The sequence below is a fragment of the Carassius auratus genome, unplaced genomic scaffold, assembly GCF_003368295.1.
Source record: "Carassius auratus strain Wakin unplaced genomic scaffold, ASM336829v1 scaf_tig00216332, whole genome shotgun sequence".
NCBI classification, from domain to species: domain Eukaryota; kingdom Metazoa; phylum Chordata; class Actinopteri; order Cypriniformes; family Cyprinidae; genus Carassius; species Carassius auratus.
This window is the reverse complement of record NW_020528515.1, coordinates 607734-630757: the sequence shown is the minus strand read 5'-3', so window position 1 is coordinate 630757 and position 23024 is coordinate 607734. Positions and strand designations below refer to the sequence as shown.

Sequence of the window (23024 nt, the reverse complement as noted above, 5' to 3'; positions counted from 1 at the left end):
TCTGTCTCTGCTCCAGCATCTGCCCTGAGGATGAACAGATGTAGGCACCTGTGTTTAGGGCTCACACATCCCCCATCCTCCTTTTCTTCTCCCTCCTCAGAAGGGCCCACAAAGGGGTAAAAGAGGAGGGGGGCAGTAACTATGCCCCCTGCTCTATACCTCCATCACCCCCTCACACACACACACACACACACACACACACACACGTTCCCTGAGGACACAAGCTCTCTATGAGCCTTTGTCATGAGCACTGTCTTCCAGACAGGCCCAAACAATCTGTTGCAAGATGATTGCTCATTTCCAAACAACGCTGTCAACACAGGTGTGTGTGTGTGTGTGTGTGTGTGTTGGGGTGCATCGCATGCATTCAGGCTCATTTATATGGGACGCTAAAGCTCTCGAGTGTCACACTGGAGGAAACACATGATGTCTGATGGGACACACTGGGCGTGATTGTAGGTTACAAAAGCTGCAGGTACAGTAATCACGCTCCCCAACAGACTTTTGTAACAATCTCGAGCATTGAATGTCAGCGTCACACCCTCCAAAAGTGACCCGCCCTCAACAAAGCCACAGAAAAACAGAATAACTAAGATCAGTCTTTTTAAGACAAAGCTGGCGGCAGGTGTTGAGTGTGTCAGTGGTAAGATGAAGCTCGTGGGAAGAGCTTAATCACAAAAGGACTTGTTTTCCATGCACACACTGATCTGGAGCCAGCGGTCGAAGGCTGTCCTCTGACATCTCATCCATCACTGCTCAACATCAGATTTGACTCTAGATCAGTGATGCAGACACGCACAGCATGACGCTCATGTTTATATTCACCTTTAAACGAAACAACTCAATAACTGTCAAAAACCAGCCCCTGTGTTTCTTACCATTGTTTAGTGAGGATTAGGGATGATGGATATTGCAGGCCAATCAATCTGTCAGTTTTCAGTAATTCTTTTATCTAATTTTATTTCTATGAATTTAACATGTTTTTATGAAATGCATGCGTATATATTTTTTATTTGAATTGATTATATAATTTATTGTTAGAAATTTAAGGTTTATATATATATATATATATATATATATATATATATATATATATATATATATATATATATATATATATATATATATATATATATATATATATATATATATATGTATATATATGAATGTTTATAATCAATATCTATCAATTTAAAATAACTTTTATTTTATCATACTTTAAAATATCATTAATTCTTGTGATGCAAAGCTGAATTTTCAGCATCATTACTCCAGACTTTAGTGTCACATGATGCTTCAGAAATCATTTTAATAAGCTGATTTATTATCAGTGTTGTAAATTGACATGTTTAATATGTAATATTTGAATGCACCTGTTTACACCAGGTGTGGATCAGTTCATTTAGGTCACACTGGACTTAAGTGTTTCTTTTCTTATCTTCCTGTTGCACTCTAACGCTTTCTCTCTCTATTTTTTCTTTCCCCCCCCAGCGTTTCTTCACTGTGCACCTGTTGTGATCTCTTCAGGAATTCTCTTTTACACATCGGTCGATCAGGGACAAACGGGGGTCTTTCTTTCTCAGCACTCAGCCTTCTCTTCCTCCACTGTTTTTCTCTGGCTTTCCTGCATTCTGTCGCTCTTGTGCTCTCTCTGTAGAGGTCTTAGACCCCTGCCCCGTGAGTCTTGCCCCAGGGGAGAGGGGCTTTTGTGTGCCGATGCTCCTGCAAGCTGGACAGACAGCTGCTGTGGAGTGGTCATCTCCACACACACACACTCACACACACACACACACACACTTTATCGATTACCCACAGCCTATTCAGCTTGCACAGGGAGAAATGCAAAGGCATGGTTCTGTGTAACTTTAATGAAGACAAAGTCCAGCATGCAATGGAGGCCGTGGCTCTGGAGTGACCTGTACTCACACACTTTAGATTATGCAACCATTTATGAGATAATAAGACAAACTGCAGAGCGACTGTGTCATTTATTACATTTTATAGAGAATGAAGACTTATTTAATGTGCGAGGGAGGCGTTTAGTGACTTGAATGCTTTTTTGATACTGAAATCTGGCGCTCAAACATTAATTTTTATCGAGCCTTATTAAAACAAATTGCCCAAAAAATATAAGGGCTGTGCATAGACAATTTTCTAATCTTATTCAACCTAGCAATCCAAACATGTTTTTGTGTGTTTACCTTTATTTAAATTAGTTCACTTAAATTTGTGGACAAATTTGTATATTCACATATATTCATTAATTAACCATTATATATATATTCGTTAACCAAGATTGGATTGTATTTGTAACTTTATAATTTTTACAAAAATCTTAAAAAATCTTAAATCTTTTATTCATAAAAGTAACTAATATTTACATATACAACTTTTAATGTTTAAAGTAGTGTTTATTAGTAATATATATATATATATTTAAAAAATAAATATATGAAACAATACTATAATGTGAAGTTCTGAAAATAAACACACACACACTTAATTAAACCTAAACAATTTTTGGCTTACTAATTTGCATATTTTTCCAAAAGGTGGTAAAATGGTTAAGCAAAATTTCTATTTCTCTATGATACAACTTATTTTACACAAAACAACTAAAATTCTCTTCTACTCATTTTGAAAGACCAAAAACACTCATTTAAGCAATACAATTCCAAGTAAATTTCATTAATATAAAACTTTAAAATAGCATGTTACATGTGTATTGACCTACATGATGATGACAGCCTCTACACACACACACACACACACACACGCACACACATGTGGCCGTGTCTCTGTTGTCCTGTTGCAGGAGCAGATCTGTGTGATAATGCCATTGTGTGGACGAATCTAATGACGCCTGTTGGTGTGTTATTAAGGCAGCACAGGGGTCATTAGGAGTGTGCGTGTGCGAGTGATATAATAAAAGCAGCACGCAGGTCATTAGGAGTGTGTGTTCAGTTGGTTCCCATGCTCTGAAGCAAAGCTGGACAGCAGGGCTGTGCTTTCACACACACATCATGGCACACGCCTGTTGACTGAGGCACAAAAAAAGTGTGTGACATTGCCGTGCCCTGGCGCCCCTCTGCATCCCCTATGTATTTTCTCATCCCTCCCCTCCCACCCTTATTCTTCCTTTCTTTCTTTTGGGAATCTCTCTATCCATCCGTCCCTCCACAGCTTAGAGTCTTGTGTTCCATTGAGACCCTTCCTCTTCTAATCATTTTTACCCATCAGATGATCCGGCCCCCTATTTCACACTGAGGCTATTAAGATAGAGTCCTCCCCCTCTACACACACACACACACACACACACACACACACACACACAGACTCACTCACACTGCAGATCCTGAGGGACAGCATTGGAAGCATTATGTGTATAGAGACACATCTGCGACAACACACATGTACACATTCAGACAGTGACTCTTAAATGCCAAGGCCATATTTCACAAAATGTCATTATATATTTCATGTAATATGTTTTACCCAATGGCAATAAGCAAGTAAATAAAATTTTGCCATGATGCAAAACAAAAATAAAAAGACAAATCATTATCATTACAATAATACAGTAAGTAAATAAATAAAATAATTATCATTACCACAATGCAATATGTACCAATATTTACCATGATGTTAAAATAAAATAGTTCTCATTACCATAATGCAATGAGTAAATAAATAAATACAATTATTGCCATTACCATAATGTTTAAATAAAATAATTATCTTTAGCATAATGTTAAAAATAAAATTATTCTCATTACCATAATGCAATGAGTAAATAAATAACTATCATTACCGTGAAGCAAAGAGTAAATAAAATAATTATTTTCATAAAGACATTTTCATTATCATAATTCAATAAGTATATAAATAAATAAAATAATAAAATAATGTATTAAGTAAATAATAAATAAAATAATTTCCATTACCATAATGTTAAAATAAAATAATTATCTTTAGCATGTTAAAAATACAATTATTCTCATTACCATAATGTAATAAGTAAATAAATAACTATCATTACTGTAATGCAATAAGTAAATAAAATAGTTATCATTCTCATAAAGCATGGAATTTTCATTACCACGATGCAAAATGTAAAATATTTCTTATTACCATAATTTTCAAATAAAATAATTATCATTACCACAATGCGAGAAATAAATATACAAAATAATTCTCATTGCATAATGCAATAAGCAAATACATATTTATCATTACCATAATAAAATAAGTAAATAAATAATGTTCATTACCATAATGCAAAAATAAAGTTATTATCATTACTATAATGCAATAAATAAATAATTATCATTACCATAATGCATGTAATTCTCATTACCATAATCTAAAATGAAGTAATTATCATTACCATAATGAAATAAGTAAATAAATGCAATAATGGTCATTACTATTATACAAGACATTTTCATCACCATAATGCAAAAATAAAGAAATTATCATTACTATAATGCAATATATAAATAATTATCATTACCATAATCCAAAATAAAATAATTATCATTACCACAATGAAATAAGTAAATAAATAAAATAATCATCATTACCATAATGCAAGAAATAAATATATAAAATAATTCTAATTTCATAATGCAAGAAGTAAATACATATTTATCATTACCATAACAAAATAAGTAAATAAATAATGATCATTACCATAATATAAGAAATGTTCATTACCATAATTCAAAAATAAAGTTATTACCATTACTATAATGCAATAAATAAATAATTATCATTACCATAATGCAAGTAATTATCATTACCCTAATCTAAAATAAAGTAATTATCATTACCATAATGAAATAATTAAATAAATAAAATAATGGTCATTACTATTATACAAGACATTTTCATCATTATAATGCAAAAATAAAGAAATTATCATTACTATAATGCAATAAATAAATAATTACATTTCCATAACGCAAGTAATTCTCATGACCACAAAAAATTATTATTATTGGCATAATTTAATAAGTAAATAAATAAAATAATTATCCTTACCGCAAAAAAGATAATTACCGTAATTTAAAAAATCTTATTACCACAATACATTTTTTCTCATTCTCATTACTGTGATGTTATATGTTAAAATGCTAATAGGCTGTTTTAATATATTTCTAAATAGTTACAATGTGTATATAGAACTCATATAAATATTGTATTTAATGCTGTCATTTGTCAAGTCAGCATTATTTATACAGTGCTTTTTAAATTGCAGATTTAAAATATACACCTGTAAGAATGTTTTAGAGGTAGCAGAAATGTGTGTGTGTATATGTGTTGGTATCAGCTCTTATCTATAGCCATGATCTGACGGTTGTTTGATGGACTTGTGCTCAGCAAATGTGTTTTCAGCCAATCTCTGTGTGTGTGTGTGTGTGTGTGTTGATGAGTGGCGTGAGGGGCCTTTGATGGTGTGATATACGTGTGTGTGCGTGCGTGTGTTTGTGTGTAAGGGCGGCTGCCAGGGTCAGCTCTGTCCTGGGAAAGTTGAGCTCTCCATTTACATCAGCACATGTTGAAGCCTTCTGGTGGCTTCCTGAGTGCATGGGTGGACAGATGGCACAGCTCATAGCTGCAGATTCATTGAGGAGGAGCTACACGAGCCTGAAAAATGGAGGAGAAGAAAAGATGGGATCAGCTTGCTATTTTTCATCATAATCACTGAAAGTGTTGCAATTGTTAAGTAGATATAAGGTCAAAACAGTCTTGTTTAAAAGGAAAATTAATATCAAATCACTGGTTTTCATAGCAAAAGTAACAATTTTTACACTGTTTGAGAGAAGCAACCTGCATGTTTTTTTGTGTGTTTTTTTTTTTACATATTAATTCAATACAGTTAAACTTTAAACTGAAACCAAGTCTTGGTTGCTCATAGTAATGGCCTGTCACATGTCGCCACATCCTTGACCTTTCACATCGTTTATCACTTGACCTCATATTTTATTCAGGAGATATTTTTGCTTTTGGTGCACCCATCCATCTACAGTGGGGAAATTATTTATTTGATCTCCTGCTGATTTTGTAAGTTTGGCACTTATAAAGAAGGGAAGGGTTTGTAATTTTAATGTTTGGTATATTTCAACGTATAGAGACCGAATGCCAACCAAAAAAATCCAGAAAAAAACACATTAAATAAAGGTTAGAAATTTATTTGCATTTCAGTGAGTGAAGTAAGTATTTGATCTCCAAACAAAAAATAAGTCATGGTGCAGAAACCTGAGGTAAGAAGTTTCTTGCAGTTTGTCATCAGGTTTGCACACATCTCCGGAGGGAGTTTGATCCACTCCTCTTTACAGATCCTCTCTAAATACTTAATGTTTCTTGGCTGTCGTTTGGCAGCTTGAAGTTTCAGCTCCCTCCGCAGTTTTTTTTTTATAGGATTGAGAGACTGGCTAGGCCACTCCATGACCTGACATGTGCTTCTTCTTGAGCAGGGGGACCTTGTGGGCGCTGCAGGATTTCAGTCGTTCGTAGTGTAGTGTGTTACCAAAGGTTTGCTTGGTGACTGTGGTCCCAACAGCCTGAAGATCATTAACAAACTCTTCCCGTGTAGCTCAGGGCTGATCTCTCACCTTTCTCAAGAACATCCTTACCCCACGAGGCGAGATCTTGCACTGACATCCAAACCGAGGCCGATTGATGGTTTTGTATTTCTTCCATTTCTGAATAATCTCACCAACAGTTGTCTCCTTCTCACCAAGCTTGCTCATAGTCTTGTAGCCTATTCCAGCCTTGTGCAGAGCTATCTATCTAACTATCTATGTGGTACTTTTTGGTGTATTTTAGTGTATTACTTTTATAAAGCGAAAAATATAATTTTTAAGGAGTCAAAGATTTGTTTTGGAGGACAACATACATCCTGTTTCCCATTGTTTTCTTCATCTTCTCAGTTCTTTCCTCCAGCTCTGGGAGGAGATGTGAGGCTCAGTGAAACGCAACACCGCGCGCATGTGTCGAGTATTAATCCTCTTACTGCAGCAGATGCTCGTCTGTCAATCAACCTGGCGCGGGTGCGCGCGCTCGAACCTGACGAGAGCGCGAGAGAAAGAACACAGCAGGTGCGCGAGGGATCCGCTGCGTCATTTAGCGATGCAGGAATGGTAAATAAAGTCATGTATTGAGCTAATCATGTCTTGACAGCAGCTTGTTTTGAACCACCAAAGTTGCATTTGTTTACCGGACAACGCAATGCCGTCACAGGACGAAACTGAGGCGGTGAATGAAGACAGTCCGCCTCCGGTTCCACCGCGAGCGGCTCCTCAGCGACACTCACCGGCGTCCCTCGCCGTACCTGCGCGCCGGGTCAAGTGTGTGCTGGTCGGGGACGCGGCGGTGGGTAAAACGAGTCTGGTCATCAGCTACACCACTAACGGATATGCGGCAGAACACATTCCCACCGCCTTTGACCACAGGTGAACTCAAAATCCACACTGATTCTAGCGCGCGCTCAGGTGTGCACCTGGTGCCTTACATACCGTTTCATAAGACATATAAGTGTTTTACTATTTCAGCTAGGGTTGTGGTGGATGGAAGACCAGTTCAACTTCAACTGTGTGACATGGCAGGGCAGGTGATCTATCTATCTATCACCAGTTTTTCTTGATGGGTTAATGAACTCTTTCTCTCTGTGCTGAAAGATAGAGATGGGGGGCAGCGGATTAGCCATTAAATGTAAGCGACAGGATATGACGAAAGAGCGCCACCTAGTGTTAAAATCAGATCATGCATTATTTTAGTACTTTAGTCTCTGAGATTTCTGTGACTGTCAAGTCAAGTAGGTTGACTCTGTGCTGTTCTGCACACAGTAATAGAACTTGCTCATCAGTCTGATCCTTTGCCACACTTACTTGCATTTTTTTTGTTATAAATAGAAAAGCACATGCAATCTAGAAGTTTGAAAAAAGTATGCAGGTAGTTACTGCTTTTCTTTGCAATGCATATATTTATAAATAGCATAAAAGCAGCTGTCTCACTTTTCTTCCTGTTTTCAGGACGAGTTTGAGTGCATCCGTCCACTCTGTTACCGTGAAGCTGATGTCTTCCTGCTGTGCTACAGCGTGGTCCTTCCATCCTCCTTCAGGAGCGTATCGGCCCACTGGGCCCCCGAGGTCCATCGCCTCTGTCCAGGCGTTCCCATCATCCTCGTGGGCACCCAGAGCGACCTGCGGGAGGACGTCCAGGTGCTGATCCGACTCTCAGACAGCCAGGAGAACCCGGTGAGAGGAGACGACACCCGCCTGTGCGCCCGGAGCATCGGTGCTGTAACGTTTGCTGAGTGCTCAGCGCTGACACAGAAGAACCTGAAGGAAGTGTTGGACAGCGCCATCTGGGCCAGCATGCAGCACGCGGAGGAAGCGGCGGTGTGGCCGAGGATGCATACGCTAAGAGATAAAACTCCAGATAAAATCAAGCAGCTCCCAGAAACATGGCGGAGGAAACTGAGCTGCGTCCAGAGCTTTGACCTTCAGTGACGGAGAACACTGGTGGGTCTGAGTTGCCCTGTGCTCACAAAATAAACAAACCCTCTTAAAATCAAGTCCAGATGAAATGGGATTTACAGACACATTTGTACTGTGATGCATTTCCAAATTAAAAAGCATATTCAGCAAGCAACAATGTAGGACAGGACGTGAATTTACTGTGAAAAGCACAATAATGAAAACATGCATTATGAAAGTAAGTAGGGTCCATTTTGATTCATGTTTACTTCTAGACAGTTTAGATGTGACAAAATTATAATTTTTATTAAAAGGTTTTGTAAAAACTTTTCGTCTCATACATTTAAATTAGTCTAGAGTTATCTTTGCATCAGTGAAAATGCACTTCGCCCTGTGTGTCTTGTTCAGAGAGCCCTGTCGCAGGTCCGTATGGCCCTCTTTGTGTTACGCTTTTCCCAGCAGCGATCTGGGACTCTCACAGCAGACGTAATTACCTCCATCACAGAATGACAATTACCTGCACAATGACACTTACTGCAGGCTCTGAGTGAGTCAATTTAACAAATGAAATAACACTGAACCCTTTAATAGCAGTGTTTACAGCCTCTAATATCTGACTCAAGGGTGCTGTCTGAAGCTTTTACAGAAATGAGATTCATACGTGCAAATACACTGTTTTAAGGCACCTACGGTTAGTGAGGTTTAAACTCCTGAGCTTCTTCTCAGTGTCTCTCACTATCAAGAATATAAAGAACTGAAAAATTCACATTGATTGACTACTAATATGAAATGCAAAATGGAAGATTTTTGTCCATTTAGCATCTTATTGCATTGAACATTTATCAGGTCATGCATTGAATTATAACCCATAATAACCTTGGCTCTGCTAGCACTGTTTAATATTTGAGCTACAGAAAAGAATGCATGCATTTACTTTTAAAAATGTATACAAAGTTTTAAATTCACAAATAGAGATTTATTTTTATTCTTGTGGATTCAAAGTGAATTCACTGCAGCGAGGTGAGCAGATCGGCTCCGGTTATCCTGTAATGGGTCGAGACAAGCCACCTCTGGGAATTAGGCGGGCAGATGGTGACTGGTTTTCCCCTCACTGGATCTCTTGACCTCAACCTCCACCTGCTGCAGAAAAAACATCAGAACAACAGGCCTTGAGAGCTGAACCTGGGTGATTTTACCAGTATGACTCGCTGAAACAGAGTCTGTGATCATTCAGTGCAGCTGGTACTCTGGGGCAGTCACGATCCTTTTTTTTTTTTAAACATGACTGGAAACAATATTTCATACTCAGCGTATTTTAATACATTTTATTGTCAATAGTATTCAATGTAAGGCTTTTATCGTCTCTCTAGTAGTAGTGCACTTCACCTGTAGAGGACACTATTGAGTTAGATCCTGAAAATGAAGAAGGCATGTTGTAAGTCAGAGTTAATGTCATTGAAATCAATAACATCAAGTTAAATTAAGCGTCTGTTTGTTGCAACATGTTGCAAATGCTGCAGGGTCTTCTTTTCTTCACTATCTTCAGATTTGCTCAGTGCTTATTCAGCTGGTGGTTTTTAGTAGATTTCACACTTTCACACAGGTGTCAATGCAGACCCACACAAAGTGGCACAACACTGTTATTATTAATCTCAATGCAGGATCTGTTGGTTAACCCTGTCAAACAAACATGAATTTTTTTTTAATGTTTAGCATTCTTCTAGTTTGTTTTACCCTGTGATGCATGAGTTTTTAAATCATCTAAAATAATATTATTCATGTTAATTGCATTAACATGTGTTATTTATAGAGGCTACTATGGTAGTAGTATTTATTAAAATCTTGAATTAGCGTTTGTTTTTGTGTTTAGTTGGCGTATTAAATAAGCTAAATTAATTTAGGTTTTAGAAATTTTGTTCTTTTTTTGTTTTTTTATTAGCTTGGACACAAGTAGGCCTAAAGGTGATTTGTGTGTGAAACTCCTATGATGTTATATATGGCACCTGACAGCTATGAGCAGCAGCACTAATACAGACGGGGCAGTGAAGACCGCAGGGGTTCAGCTTCAGCACGACAGCTGCGGATCTCACCCTGATCTCGGGATTACTCCGTTTGCGCTGATTCAATCCTCTGCCAGAGCAATTTCTTCATTTGAATCTGTTTGACATTCATTTCCATTCCCCAAAGACTAGGACTTGGCATTCACTCAGAGGCTATCATCAAACACAAGTAGTATTGGATATAAGTGAATGTAGTCCTTTGGTGTGAACAAACGTTCAAGCTAGCCAACGCTATATAAATCTACCTCGATGTTTTCCAGATAAAGCACTCTTTAACAGACTTCATCGAGATGTTTCTGCTCTCTTATAAAGCTCCTCATCCAGTGGACATCAGAAGCTTCTGCAGGGTGCTGAAGATCAATGTGGACAGGTGTGTTACTGAAACAGCTGCTCTTCTGGTTAATGGTCTTCACCAGCGTCTCCCAGGATCTGCTGAGTAACGGGAAGGAGACGAAGGAGGTGCACAAGTGTAACACGAGTGTCTAAAGTTTCATACCTCTGAGCGCTCACAGTCTTTACCAGACACAGCCGGCACAGATTAACCAGCCTTAGATGAGAAAACTAGCAACAAATGTCTGTTTTTAGACACATTATACCTCTTCTCTGGAGACACACAGTTTCTGGCACATCTCCTTGTATTGGTTTTCTGTCCTCTATATCTCACGGACTTGCAGCTGTCAGTGAGATTAGACATTTAGCAGGTGTCTATTTATAGTGTGGGTTAAACAGATCACAATGGCACGTCAACACCTCTGACCATGCTGTTTAACAGCCAACTGAAAACAAAGACATTGACTTCATCGTGGCATGATTCAGACCTCTGAGCCGTCTGCTGTCCGTCAGCAGGTCCACACTAAACCTCAGCTGGCCTCAGAGATGATTCGGACCGTGCTGCAGATGCCTGACTGTTTGTGGCATATGTGCAAATAGTTGGATACTCTTAGAAACTTTAAGAAAACCAGTCCAGAATACCAGAGTGTTAACACAGACACACACAATGCGGGTTAAAAAGAAAAGAATAAAGTTTTAAGGTTTGGAAATGATATGATGTCAAATGGATTAGAAGCATTTCATGTGAACTATAGATAGAAGATGATCAGCATCTAATTATGATTATCAGAACAGGAACATGATTGTCAGGTTTTGTTCAGGCATGACCACTGCGAATTTATTTGAATGACAGATTTCACTCATTTTGTTATGAGTTAATTTTTTTAGTTCCCTTGTAAAAATTTAAATAAAATCAATCCTAAAGGATTCCAATAAGAAAATTGTTCTTATTATCATTTGCATCATTATTCGTAATTATTACGTAATTTTTCTTTACTAAGACTTTTTATTATTATTATTATTATATATATTTTGTAACTGGGATCCATTGGCATCCTATTTAAGTCATTCTCTTTTCTGTGCATTGTCTCAGTAAACAAGAAAATGAACAGGATAGGAACACAATCCTTTGTGTCATTAAGTCCTATGTTCTAAAAGATGGTTTTTGATTTTGAAATTCTATTTAGAATCCTGAACAACTTTCATATTGGAATCCTTTAGGATTCTAAAATGATTTAAAAATAATTTTAAATTGTTATATTTGTTCTAAACAAATTTTAAATTCTATAATAATAGTAATTAAAAACTATTAAATCAGAAAAGAACACAAAATGACATTGTCACTAGTTGATTTAGACGTTTGGACCCCACTGTATTATTTCATAAAACAAGATGGACATATACAAACTATACAATATAAAATTTATTAAATTATACAAACAGGACTATGGATGTAAATGTTTTTTTTTTTTTAAAACAACAACATAAAAGAAGTTTATTCATAACTTTAAAGTAAGTTATACTGATGTTAAACATATTGCTCTGTATGATATCGTGAGTTATGAACATAATATGGAAGAGAAATGCTGTTACTCAAACATAGTTTATTCACTGCAATGCATAAGGATTATTTCTGTTCTGCAGATGAAAATATATCCACCAGTGCATGTTCTCATGTACAAATACAGAGTTCAAAATGTAAACATTGCTGAAGAAAATCAACAACTTCATTCAAGAACATCAGCGTCAGCAGCCTTAAACAGAATGAGTTTCCTTTAATGAAATCATAAGCAAGTGAATAACTGACTGAATTAATAAATAAGTCCAGTTATTAAGATAAAGAGCAGAGGAAATGTCCCCCGAGTAAAGCGTCACGGCTCATTCAATGTGTCTCTGACATCATCAGTGCTGATGCATCTTAAATATCACAGAAAAGCAAAAAATATACTGTACATGTGAGCAAATGTGTATTTTCATACCAAATCTGTGCTCTAATAAATTACTCAACGCATAATAAATGATCACATTCACAAGAATCAAATGATGGCCTTCAACTAGCCCTCAATCATTTCTCCATCTAAAAATATTATTAACTTGACATCTTTGTGCAAAAAGTGGATTCAAATGATGATTGTAGGTGCTCGGTGAGGAAAATACACTTTTTTAGTAAACATTTCACGACTTGAACAGCACTGCACTTCTAACACAGATTCATTGAGCGTGTGATCGATTAAAACAAACCAGACATCAGTCGATCACATTCAGAAGAGTTTAATGACAGGCAGCCTGGAGCGTCTAGAAGAACATTCTGGAAACAATCATCCGACTCAGAAACAAATCCTTTTTAATAAGAAATGTGTGGTCCTCTCAGAAATTAGTTTTGATCATTAAATCCCTGCAGCCCATGTTAAAAGTCAGACCAGAATATCTGAAACTTTCTAATAACCACCAAACACTGACAATAACATGAGCATGAAATTCCAAGATACTGAAAATATTAAAGTATTTGTGATAGCAAAGGTGTTTTGGTCTAATATTTAAATGTTTGGTCCTTAAATGCATTCATTGCAAAGTGATTGTAGCCAGCGTCAAAAAAATAAGATGTTTAAAAATATTTTTATGAATAACTGCATTTGCTATCGAATTTAAAGGAGTGCGTGTTATCTTTGTATTCAGTTTTTGTCCGGTGCTCTCTGTGACGGTCCTGTAGAGCTGGTTTGGGATCTTGATCTACCTCAGTCGAGCAGAGAAGCAGCGCATGTACTCGGTCATCCAGCGCTCGTTCGTCACACTCAGCGCTGATCTTCGGGACTTCTCCGGGTCAGCTGACCTCGCCCGCCGGTGCTCTGATGATCGTCCACCTTTCTTACCCTCTCTGCGTGTCTGGACGCCCACGTCGGCCCGATGGATCTGCAGATCAATTCAGATATATTCAGTTTCTAGGATTTCGGACTCGTCTCATTTGCAGTTTTCTACACTGATGAAATCCAGCGCTTTGACCTACTAAACTTTTGTACACCGGAGAAGATAATCTGACCGTAGCTTCAGAATATCACTGCTCTCCGCTGAATAATTCACCGCTTCCTCTCACAGAGTCAGATGTCACACAGTGCTTCATTCCACTGATTAGTACACGGCTGTTAAGCCCAAAAATCCTCCTCTTTGTTTTTATTATTTATTCAAATCTGTTAAAAACACACTCATGCTCATGGATACCCATGCAGGGAAAACAAATACAGTGCTGATTTGAAAATATTATTTTAATAAATATATTTACCTATTTTTAATGTTTATATGTGAAATAAAAAATAATGGTCAGCGTGCCATAGACTAACATATAGTGCCTTTGCGCTTTAGGTGACCCAGGTTCGAGGCTTGCGTTCCTTTCCCAATCCTGTTGCCCCTCTCTATCACTTCACTTCCGGTCAATATATACTAATCCTTATAAAAGGCAAAAATGGCCAAAGAAAAAGTATGGTTATGTAATTTAATTTATAAATATTAGTTGTAATTCCTTTTTGCTAAAAGCTATCTTCACAGAAATAATAATAATAATTATAAAATTAAATAAATAATGAAAAACTAAATACATACATAAAAAACTATGTTATTTATACAAATTGAAGCTTTTAATTTTCTTTAATATATAGCCACATAATACAATAATATATTGAAAAAGAAATCAAAACATTTATAATATTTAAAAAAATGTATTATAAAAATATATTTTAATAACTATATTAGTGACATATTTCTTTAAATATGTTTTCTGAAATATATATTATTATAATAAAACGTATTTTGAAATATATATATATATATATATATATATATATATATATATATTTTTTTTTTTTTTTTTTTTTTTTATTGTCGTATGAGTTCAAGACGTTCTCATGGAAAATAAATCTACATCTGAAGGAATGATTGAAGGAATGATCTGAGTTTTCATCTGGACTGAAAATGAGAGTAGTTTTCGTTGCCTCTAACATCTGACAAGATACAGAAAGCTGCGGTTACCTCTCCAGCGGACACAGACACTCTCATATTTGGTGTCCTTCTGTCCCTGGTCTCAATGTGTCTCTCTGCCCAGTCACGATGGATAAAAGACTGTCTGTTCTCACGGTTGGACGTCCGCTCCTTGGTGCTCCTCGGTGGCTGGCTCTTGGCCCTGGATGGTTTTCTCGATACAGATATTTGAGATCCATCACTATCCAGCTGCTTATCAGGGTAGCAGGGCTCTGATCGGGGCACTCTGCGTATCTGTCGTCGTTTTGGATTTGATTCTGATGGTCCGTTAGGAGTCACATCTTTATAACCATTCTCTGTGACAAAAGCAAAATGAGTAGTTCACTCAAAAATGAGCATTTAAATCAGGTTTCATTCAAACTGAAGCTTACAAGACATGAACGTACCCAAGGGAAGAGAGCTTTCCACGGTTGCACTCGTATCCGTGTGAACTTCTCCATTCACCTGTGGCTTCCAGGAGTCCAGGACCTCTGCGTTCTCCTTCCTGGACTCTGAGGAGGATGTGTAGTGTTTGGCATTTGAGACGTACCCCTCCTGAAGTTTGGGACTGGAGCTTCCGCTCGAGTCGGACCCGCTGTCCCATTCGTCCGCGAATAACGGCCTGTGTGTCTGCTCCATCACCCTCCGCGTCAGTCTGTATTTCACAGAGTCCTCGTAACTTTTCGAGAACGTCTCCCACTTGGGATCTCTGTACTTCTTCATGTACTCTGTCCGGATCTTCTTGGACATCATGTTGTTATTGGCAGACATAATGAAATAATCACCTACGGAATGAACATAATAATGTGTCAGTCTTGTCTATACTTGATGTCCATCTGTTCTAAGTTGTAAATAGTACAGATTGTGATGGTTTTAGTATTGCCGTGCACGGAGGAGGAGTGCATCGTGTTATTCCAACTCTCCAGTGGAGCAGGTTACAGAACAGTGCCCTCATTATTTATTTATATTCTTTACATAATACCTAAGCCGATGTCACATTTCTAAAGGGACATTTCTTACATTCTTTAGACGTTTTTATAACACGTTTATTATCGTATGATAATAAATTGCTACGATGCTGCTTTCACGTTTTTACACGCAGGTTCATAATCATAATCTATCACAACACACTACATTTAATAAAGATGCAATCATATGTATAGCTATTAAGAAACTGGTAAAAATCACTGAAATATTATTCGCTGAAGAAACCCTTGTGATTATGTTCACAGTAAGATTATGTAGATAAACACTTATTCGGATAAATGTAAGCGCGTTAAACTCACCCACTCCTTTCTTTTCCGTTTCTTATGCTTTAACGTTGGATAAAGATGCACATTTTTATTCTTACATCCTTATGAATTCTGATTACATTTCTCTATCTCTGTTGAGCGTCTGCTGCGTACTAGAAAAACAAGGCTCGGTGATATTACAGCTTTGGTGATTTACAGTGCGCATGCGCACAACATCACTTGGCCTGCCTGAGGACGTGATGCGCAAACACGCACGCACAATCCAATCTACCGTTTAATTGATCCTAATTTGATTATAATCGTCTACTTTATTCCAGGGCATAGAATAATTTGATTATTTGTGGTGGACTAGTTTGTCTTTAAGCGTTTTCCTAATATATATATTAAAAAATAATTAGTTATAATAATACATTACTAGTAATGAAACTTTAGCAGCGCGTGCACATAAAAGGTCTTCGTCTGAACTCTCTGTCTGAACTCAAACTGTTCAATATTCCAGAAAAATTTAAAGACTACACTTTTACTATAATAATAATACAATAAAACCATGCTTAATTTTCCATAAGGACACATTATTGGTGTTACAGGGTAAAACCATAAAACATTTTTCTTTACAGCTGACAAAAGTTACCATATAAAGAAGAAAAGTATTCAGTATTAAATCAGTACAGTAATTCCTTTTAGGTTTATATGTATTGTGTGTGTGCGTGTATTCAAGCTAATATATAATAACACCCACTGTGTTATGATATAAAGTATAAGCTAATAAAGATTATGATTCCTTTATACAAAGTATAAACTGCAGGATTTTCAGAGCTACTGTAATGCTTCTGTGATCCATTAATTGTCCCATACACATTCATCCTCCATTAGAGCCCACTTAAACAGCGCAGATGGTTTATATCTGTCAGATTACAGACATAACAAGACTCTGTGTTGTGTTAATCATCTGTAAACCAGCGGAGAGGTTGGGTTAATATCGTTTAGTCTGTCTCAGTGAGGGCTGAAACCTAGTGTACTGTATACTGAAATGAAATATCGACGTCGAATACCATGTTTAAAAATAGATTTTCAGTTTTATTTGTCTGTTGAAGTGTGATTTGTGTTGGTCCTCAGCTGGACCGGGTTAACAGTGGAACGTATGGAATCTAAGGGAGCAGGGTCCTTCAATTTCAAACAGCATTCGCTAAAATACCAAGCCATGGAAGTCAGTAATAAATACATTTGTGTGCAATGAGAGCACTTGGTATTTTTCTCTCCCTTGACATTTTCTCAGTTTATGCCTTCACTGCTCGCTTCTACATCAATGCATTGATAACAACTGTAGAAAAGCTGTCCACAGGAGTAATGCGCCGTCGCTTGGTTCCTGAGCAGGAACATAGGATGATGAGCCAGCCGCTTAGAAGCACTTGCGGTGGACGATGCTGGGGCCAGCTTCGTCGTATTCCTGCTTGGTGATCCACATCTGCTGGAAGGTGGACAGGGAAGCCAGGATGGAGCCGCCGATCCAGACGGAGTACTTACGCTCAGGGGGAGCGATGATCTACAGAGGAGGAAGAAGAGATCAAACTTTACTCAGAAAACTAGTCTGTGGTATTAAAGGGGTCATGAACTGAGAAATCCAAACGCTCTTGCTCTTTTGGCATATAAGAGGTCATAGTGCTATAAAAATTTCTTGTTAGTCTAAAAACAGATCAAATTGAAGACAGTCTGCCAAAATAACAGCTTGTGGAATGGGTCTCTTTTCTGGTGTAATAGTGTGAATAAGCACCGCCTCCACGGAGCAAGATCAACGCCTGCTTCTACATCACTGCCTGTTAAGCCCCGCCCACCGATTCACACATGTAATGTAAACAAGAGCGTCAAACGCAGGTCGAAACTAAATGATAAAGATGATCTGTGATCATCTGTGAAGGACGTAGACTGTCTATGTGTTAGCCAGTCATAACAGAGAGGGGGAGTGAAAACAGGACAGAAAATAGTTGCATAATTACTTCTGAATTATGTCATTAGTGTTTTTGATAACATTACAAGTGGACCTAAGTACAATGCAAAATAGTAAAAAAAAAAAGTCAACATGGAAAAACCAACTCAGCCAACTTTTTTTGCTCTATTACCTTGATCTTCATTGTGCTGGGAGCCAGGGCTGTGATCTCCTTCTGCATCCGGTCAGCAATGCCAGGGTACATTGTGGTTCCACCAGACAGGACGTTGTTGGCGTACAAGTCTTTTCTGATGTCAATGTCGCACTTCATGATGCTGTTGTAAGCGGTTTCGTGAATGCCGGCAGACTCCATACCTGTGCAATTGTTTAGAGGAGAGCATATAATCGGTTGGAGGACTAAAAAGTAAGACAATTTTAAATGTTTTAAACCATTTTCAATGCTTTCAGACATACCAATGAAGGAAGGCTGGAACATGGTCTCGGGGCAACGGAAACGCTCGTTACCGATGGTGATGACCTGACCGTCGGGAAGCTCGTAACTCTTCTCGAGGGAGGATGAGGAGGCGGCGGTGGCCATCTCGTTCTCAAAGTCCAGGGCGACGTAGCAGAGCTTCTCCTTGATGTCACGGACAATCTCACGCTCGGCTGTGGTGGACGACAAAGCAAGAGTTGTTTGTTTGGTCCATTTCCCACATGCTAGAGCTATCCCAGTAAAAAGTGACCAGATACACACCGGTTGTGACGAAAGAGTATCCGCGCTCGGTCAGGATCTTCATCAGGTAGTCTGTCAGATCGCGACCAGCCAAGTCCAGACGCATGATGGCGTGGGGAAGAGCATAGCCCTCATAGATGGGCACATTGTGGGTCACACCATCACCAGAGTCCAGCACAATACCTAACAACAGCCGGGAACAATATATCAGTCAGACAGAGTGAAGAGTAAGCATGTTTGAATGCAGAATTAGTCACAAATGTGACCCTGGACCACAAAACCATATTTTTTTAAAATAGAGATTTATAAATAAGTTTCCATTGATGTATGGTTTGTTAGGATAGGACAATATTTGGCCGAGATACAACTATTTGAAAATATAAGGGTGCAAAAAAATCTAAATCAAATGATTTTATCCAAATTAAGTTCTTAGCAATGCATATTACTAATCAAAAATTAAGTTCTGATATATTTACGGTCAGAAATTTCCTATATATATATCTTCATGGAACATGATCTTTACTAAATATCCTAATGATACATCACGTTGTCTTACCGGTGGTACGGCCAGAGGCGTACAGGGACAGGACGGCCTGGATGGCCACGTACATGGCCGGGACGTTGAAGGTCTCAAACATGATCTGGGTCATCTTCTCACGGTTGGCTTTGGGGTTCAGAGGGGCCTCGGTGAGCAGGGTTGGGTGCTCCTCGGGGGCCACGCGGAGCTCGTTGTAGAAGGTGTGGTGCCAGATCTTCTCCATGTCGTCCCAGTTGGTGATGATGCCGTGCTCGATTGGGTACTTCAGGGTCAGGATACCTCTCTTGCTCTGAGCCTCGTCTCCAACGTAGGAGTCTTTCTGACCCATACCAACCATCACACCCTGAAGTGGAGCATTGAGTACAACATGATCAGAACAGCCCAAGGAGAGCCCATACAATCAGTCTCTTAATGACTAATCTAAATCCATGTCAGTACCTGGTGACGTGGACGGCCGACGATGGACGGGAAGACGGCCCTGGGGGCGTCATCACCAGCGAAGCCAGCCTTCACCAGGCCAGAGCCGTTGTCACACACCAGAGCTGTAGTCTCGTCGTCGTCACACATCTTGAGGAGTTCTACATAAAGTCAATGAGGAAAAAGTCAATGAGGACACTACAACCCCGACAACATCATTATCTCTCAAACTCATAACCACATTTACTGCATTTTTCAAACCAATCTGAAAAAAATGTTTACTGCATTAATTAATATTAGTCTTTAACAGATAAGGCGCTGCTTAATTTTTGGGGAGTAACTAGCTGCGTGTAACTAAATGACAATTTAATTACAAAATGTAATCAGTTACAGTTACTGAGAAAAATGTGTAATTAAATTGCAGTTATGAAAATGTTAACAATTACAAAGAAGGTTATATCTGTTGTTGTTGTTTTTTCACACACAACCACATATAAATTAAAAAACAATTGCATTGATTGCTCTAAAATATGAGATACCAATGTTTCAGGAGTTTCGGACACAGAATAGGACATTTGTAATTTTCCCCCCCGATGACATTATTAGTGTCATAACTATGCAAATATTGGATTTCAAAAAACAGTAGCTTATCATTGCTAATAAACTAGGAGTTTTCATCTGTATTAACCTCAGAACGATCTTTAAAAAGTCTGATTTTGTGGTGGCTGTGCTTTAAAATGTAATTATTTTAATCTTATTTCTAATAATGAAGGATTTTTTTTTTTGTTTAAGTCTAACAGTAATCACTTTTCAGTAGGTTAACCCTGCCTGATTTACATGTTAGAATATGATTAAAACTGGAAAACATTAGAAAAGTAATGAAAAACTAATCAAATGTAATCAGTCACATTAATAAAGCAGGCTAATTGAAATAGTAACACTACTTATTACATTTTAAATAGGGTAACTTGTAATAACCTATTTCCTAAATAGGGAAACGTAATCTGAATGAAATATATATATATATATATTTTTTTTTTTTTGTCAAAAAGCCTACGATTTGTATTTCCATTTGCACCAATACGATCGTAAATATATGATAAATTAATTGTGTACCACAGCATAATCAGCTTACAATTTCGGGTTTCGGATTTATTAAAAATAGCTAAACAAAAAAAAAAAAAAAAGAAAAAAGAAAATGCACTCCAATGATTTAATTGTTAAAGACCACTTGTTAAAAAAATAAATGTAGACAACTAATTACAGCTAATATATACAGAACAAATGTATTTGATATCAGTGAAAGCCTAGACTAGGTAAATAAAAAAAGTTACGACTTTAGTAAAGTCAAAAGCGAAATGGCGGTAAAATGATTAGCATCAAATCCGTCCACTGTCATCATGAAGCGTCCAGTCCTGAAGCTCTGTTCCTCTAGTTTCTTACCTGTGGCTGTTTGTGCTCAGAGTCGCACGTCAAACTGAGGATCCTGCTCCACAATGACACGCGCACGGCTCATCTTATATACACCCGTCCTCTGCTTTCCTGCTCTTCAGCCATCAAGGAATGTTCATGCATCCAGATGGAATTCTTCCCGATCCTCGTCCATATTTGGGTGTCGGTGGGTCGAGCGGAGGGGCTCCATATATGGCGCTCCAGACCCCAAACCACAGCGGGAGGGCGCAGGGCCACCCTCAGAGGCCAACAATGGGCGTCTGTGGACTAGATCTCAATATAAGGGCATGCCAGTGGGTTATGACCGCTCATCATTACATTTTACCAATGCTCAAATGAGAACGTCAATGAATGCAGTTCGAGCTATAATACAAGTTGCTTTAGATAAAAGTATATGGCAAATATATAAATGTAAATAGCTTATTTTTCTGTGGTTGTACACTGGACCATAAAACCAGTCATGAGGGGCAATTATTTTAAAATTGACATTTATACATCACCTGAAAGCTTAATATTGATGTATGGTTTGTTAGGATAGGAAACATTTGGCTTAGATACAACTATTAGAAAATCTGGAATCTAAATACTGAGAAAAAGCCTTTAAAGTTGTCCAAATGAAGTCCTTAGCAATGCATATTACTGATCATTAATTAAGTTTTGATATATTTACAGGATGAAATGCACAAAATTTCTTCATCTTTAGCTACTTAATATTCTAATGTTTTTTAGCATTGCTACAAATATACTCGTGCTACTTAAGACTTGTTTTTTTACTCCAGGATGAGGATCACATATAGATATTATAGACTTTTTGAAATATTGACGGCGAAATCAGGAGTGATTAAAATTTTTTAATTTTTGCAGTGTATTAAATCAAGCAAAATTATTATTGGGCCATTTTTTGAAAATAATAATAATAATAATGAATTTTATTTATAAAGCACTTTACATTTAAAAAATATCAAAGTGCTACAATACGGAATAATAAAACAAGGCAATTTAAACTAAACAATGATTTTAACATTAAAAGGTTTAAAAAGAGTAATGCAGTAATGAGAAGAAGTAATGCAGGTCATGGTAGATATTCTGATCCAATGAGGATTGCTTCTGTTTTTGAAATCAGTTGCACAGGCAAAAAGTGGCTTAGTGTGCATGAACTGAACAACAGAATGGCATTTCTGAAATAAATGAGGTATTTAGTCAGTCTGTGGCATTGGGATAAGTGTTCTCTTTAACATAGCAAGCAACAGAAGCAGAAACTGGATGAAGGGGAGGTGAAGCTACTTGAGCCTGATGTCTAGAACCAAACAATGCAGTCAACATATTAAGCCTTTAAAATATACTATCAACATCTAAAGAAAGATGCCAAGATTTCTTCAGCTTATTCTTCAGCTGGCAGTTTGGTAAAGAAGTATCACCAATGACCAATATTATTAAAATAGACACTAAGCAACCCTCTCTGTCTTTCTGAGAACAGGAAGAGGATATTATAATGAGGTTTTACCTTCTTTTATTTGAGTGTATATCAAATAAGTCAGTCATTAGATGACCCCTAGACAAGCATGAGCCTATGGGCATCTCAATGAAGTTTGGTGCCAAGCCTAATGCCACATCATAAACAAGTGAGCATCATATTTCCTCCTCTACTTCCAGACAGTTTATCTAGTGTCCTCAGGGATTGCAGAGGCTCCCAGCCCATATAGGGTGTCAGAGGACCCCCGTAAAGTGCAGCTTATTTAATGCGGACACCACTAATTTTACCCTCTCTTCCCTATTTTTAGGAGCTCAGGGCTTCTCCATCAGTTCAGCTGCTCTTCACAGCAGCT

General features: G+C 37.6%; 3 protein-coding genes across 4 annotated transcripts; 1 reads left to right on the top strand and 2 right to left on the bottom strand.

The window, feature by feature from the left end:
* The first annotated feature begins 6317 nt into the window (after positions 1-6317).
* Positions 6318-11607, top strand: LOC113097588 (rho-related GTP-binding protein RhoU-like). 2 transcript variants are annotated; one of them, XM_026262842.1, is made up of 5 exons: positions 6318-7145; positions 7246-7457; positions 7557-7615; positions 7917-7956; positions 8037-11607. In XM_026262842.1, exons 4-5 carry the CDS (start codon positions 7951-7953, stop codon positions 8514-8516), a joined length of 486 nt encoding a protein of 161 aa, XP_026118627.1. In that variant the 5' UTR covers positions 6318-7145; positions 7246-7457; positions 7557-7615; positions 7917-7950; the 3' UTR covers positions 8517-11607. The 2 variants fall into 2 exon arrangements, with proteins under 2 accessions (XP_026118627.1, XP_026118625.1); XM_026262840.1 differs by lacking the exon at positions 7917-7956 and having other exon boundaries at positions 8037-11606.
* An 837-nt stretch (positions 11608-12444) lies between these two features.
* LOC113097587 (centriole, cilia and spindle-associated protein-like) lies at positions 12445-17037 on the bottom strand. Its single transcript, XM_026262839.1, has 4 exons — positions 16168-17037; positions 15289-15666; positions 14894-15198; positions 12445-13783 (listed from the first exon to the last, which is right to left on the bottom strand). Exons 2-4 carry the CDS (start codon positions 15650-15652, stop codon positions 13604-13606), a joined length of 849 nt encoding a protein of 282 aa, XP_026118624.1. The 5' UTR covers positions 15653-15666; positions 16168-17037; the 3' UTR covers positions 12445-13603.
* A 149-nt stretch (positions 17038-17186) lies between these two features.
* On the bottom strand, positions 17187-21337 carry LOC113097586 (actin, alpha skeletal muscle 2-like). The gene is made up of 7 exons (XM_026262838.1): positions 21190-21337; positions 19768-19907; positions 19348-19672; positions 18813-18974; positions 18533-18724; positions 18252-18433; positions 17187-17677 (listed from the first exon to the last, which is right to left on the bottom strand). Exons 2-7 carry the CDS (start codon positions 19894-19896, stop codon positions 17534-17536), a joined length of 1134 nt encoding a protein of 377 aa, XP_026118623.1. The 5' UTR covers positions 19897-19907; positions 21190-21337; the 3' UTR covers positions 17187-17533.
* Between the last annotated feature and the right edge of the window lie 1687 nt (positions 21338-23024).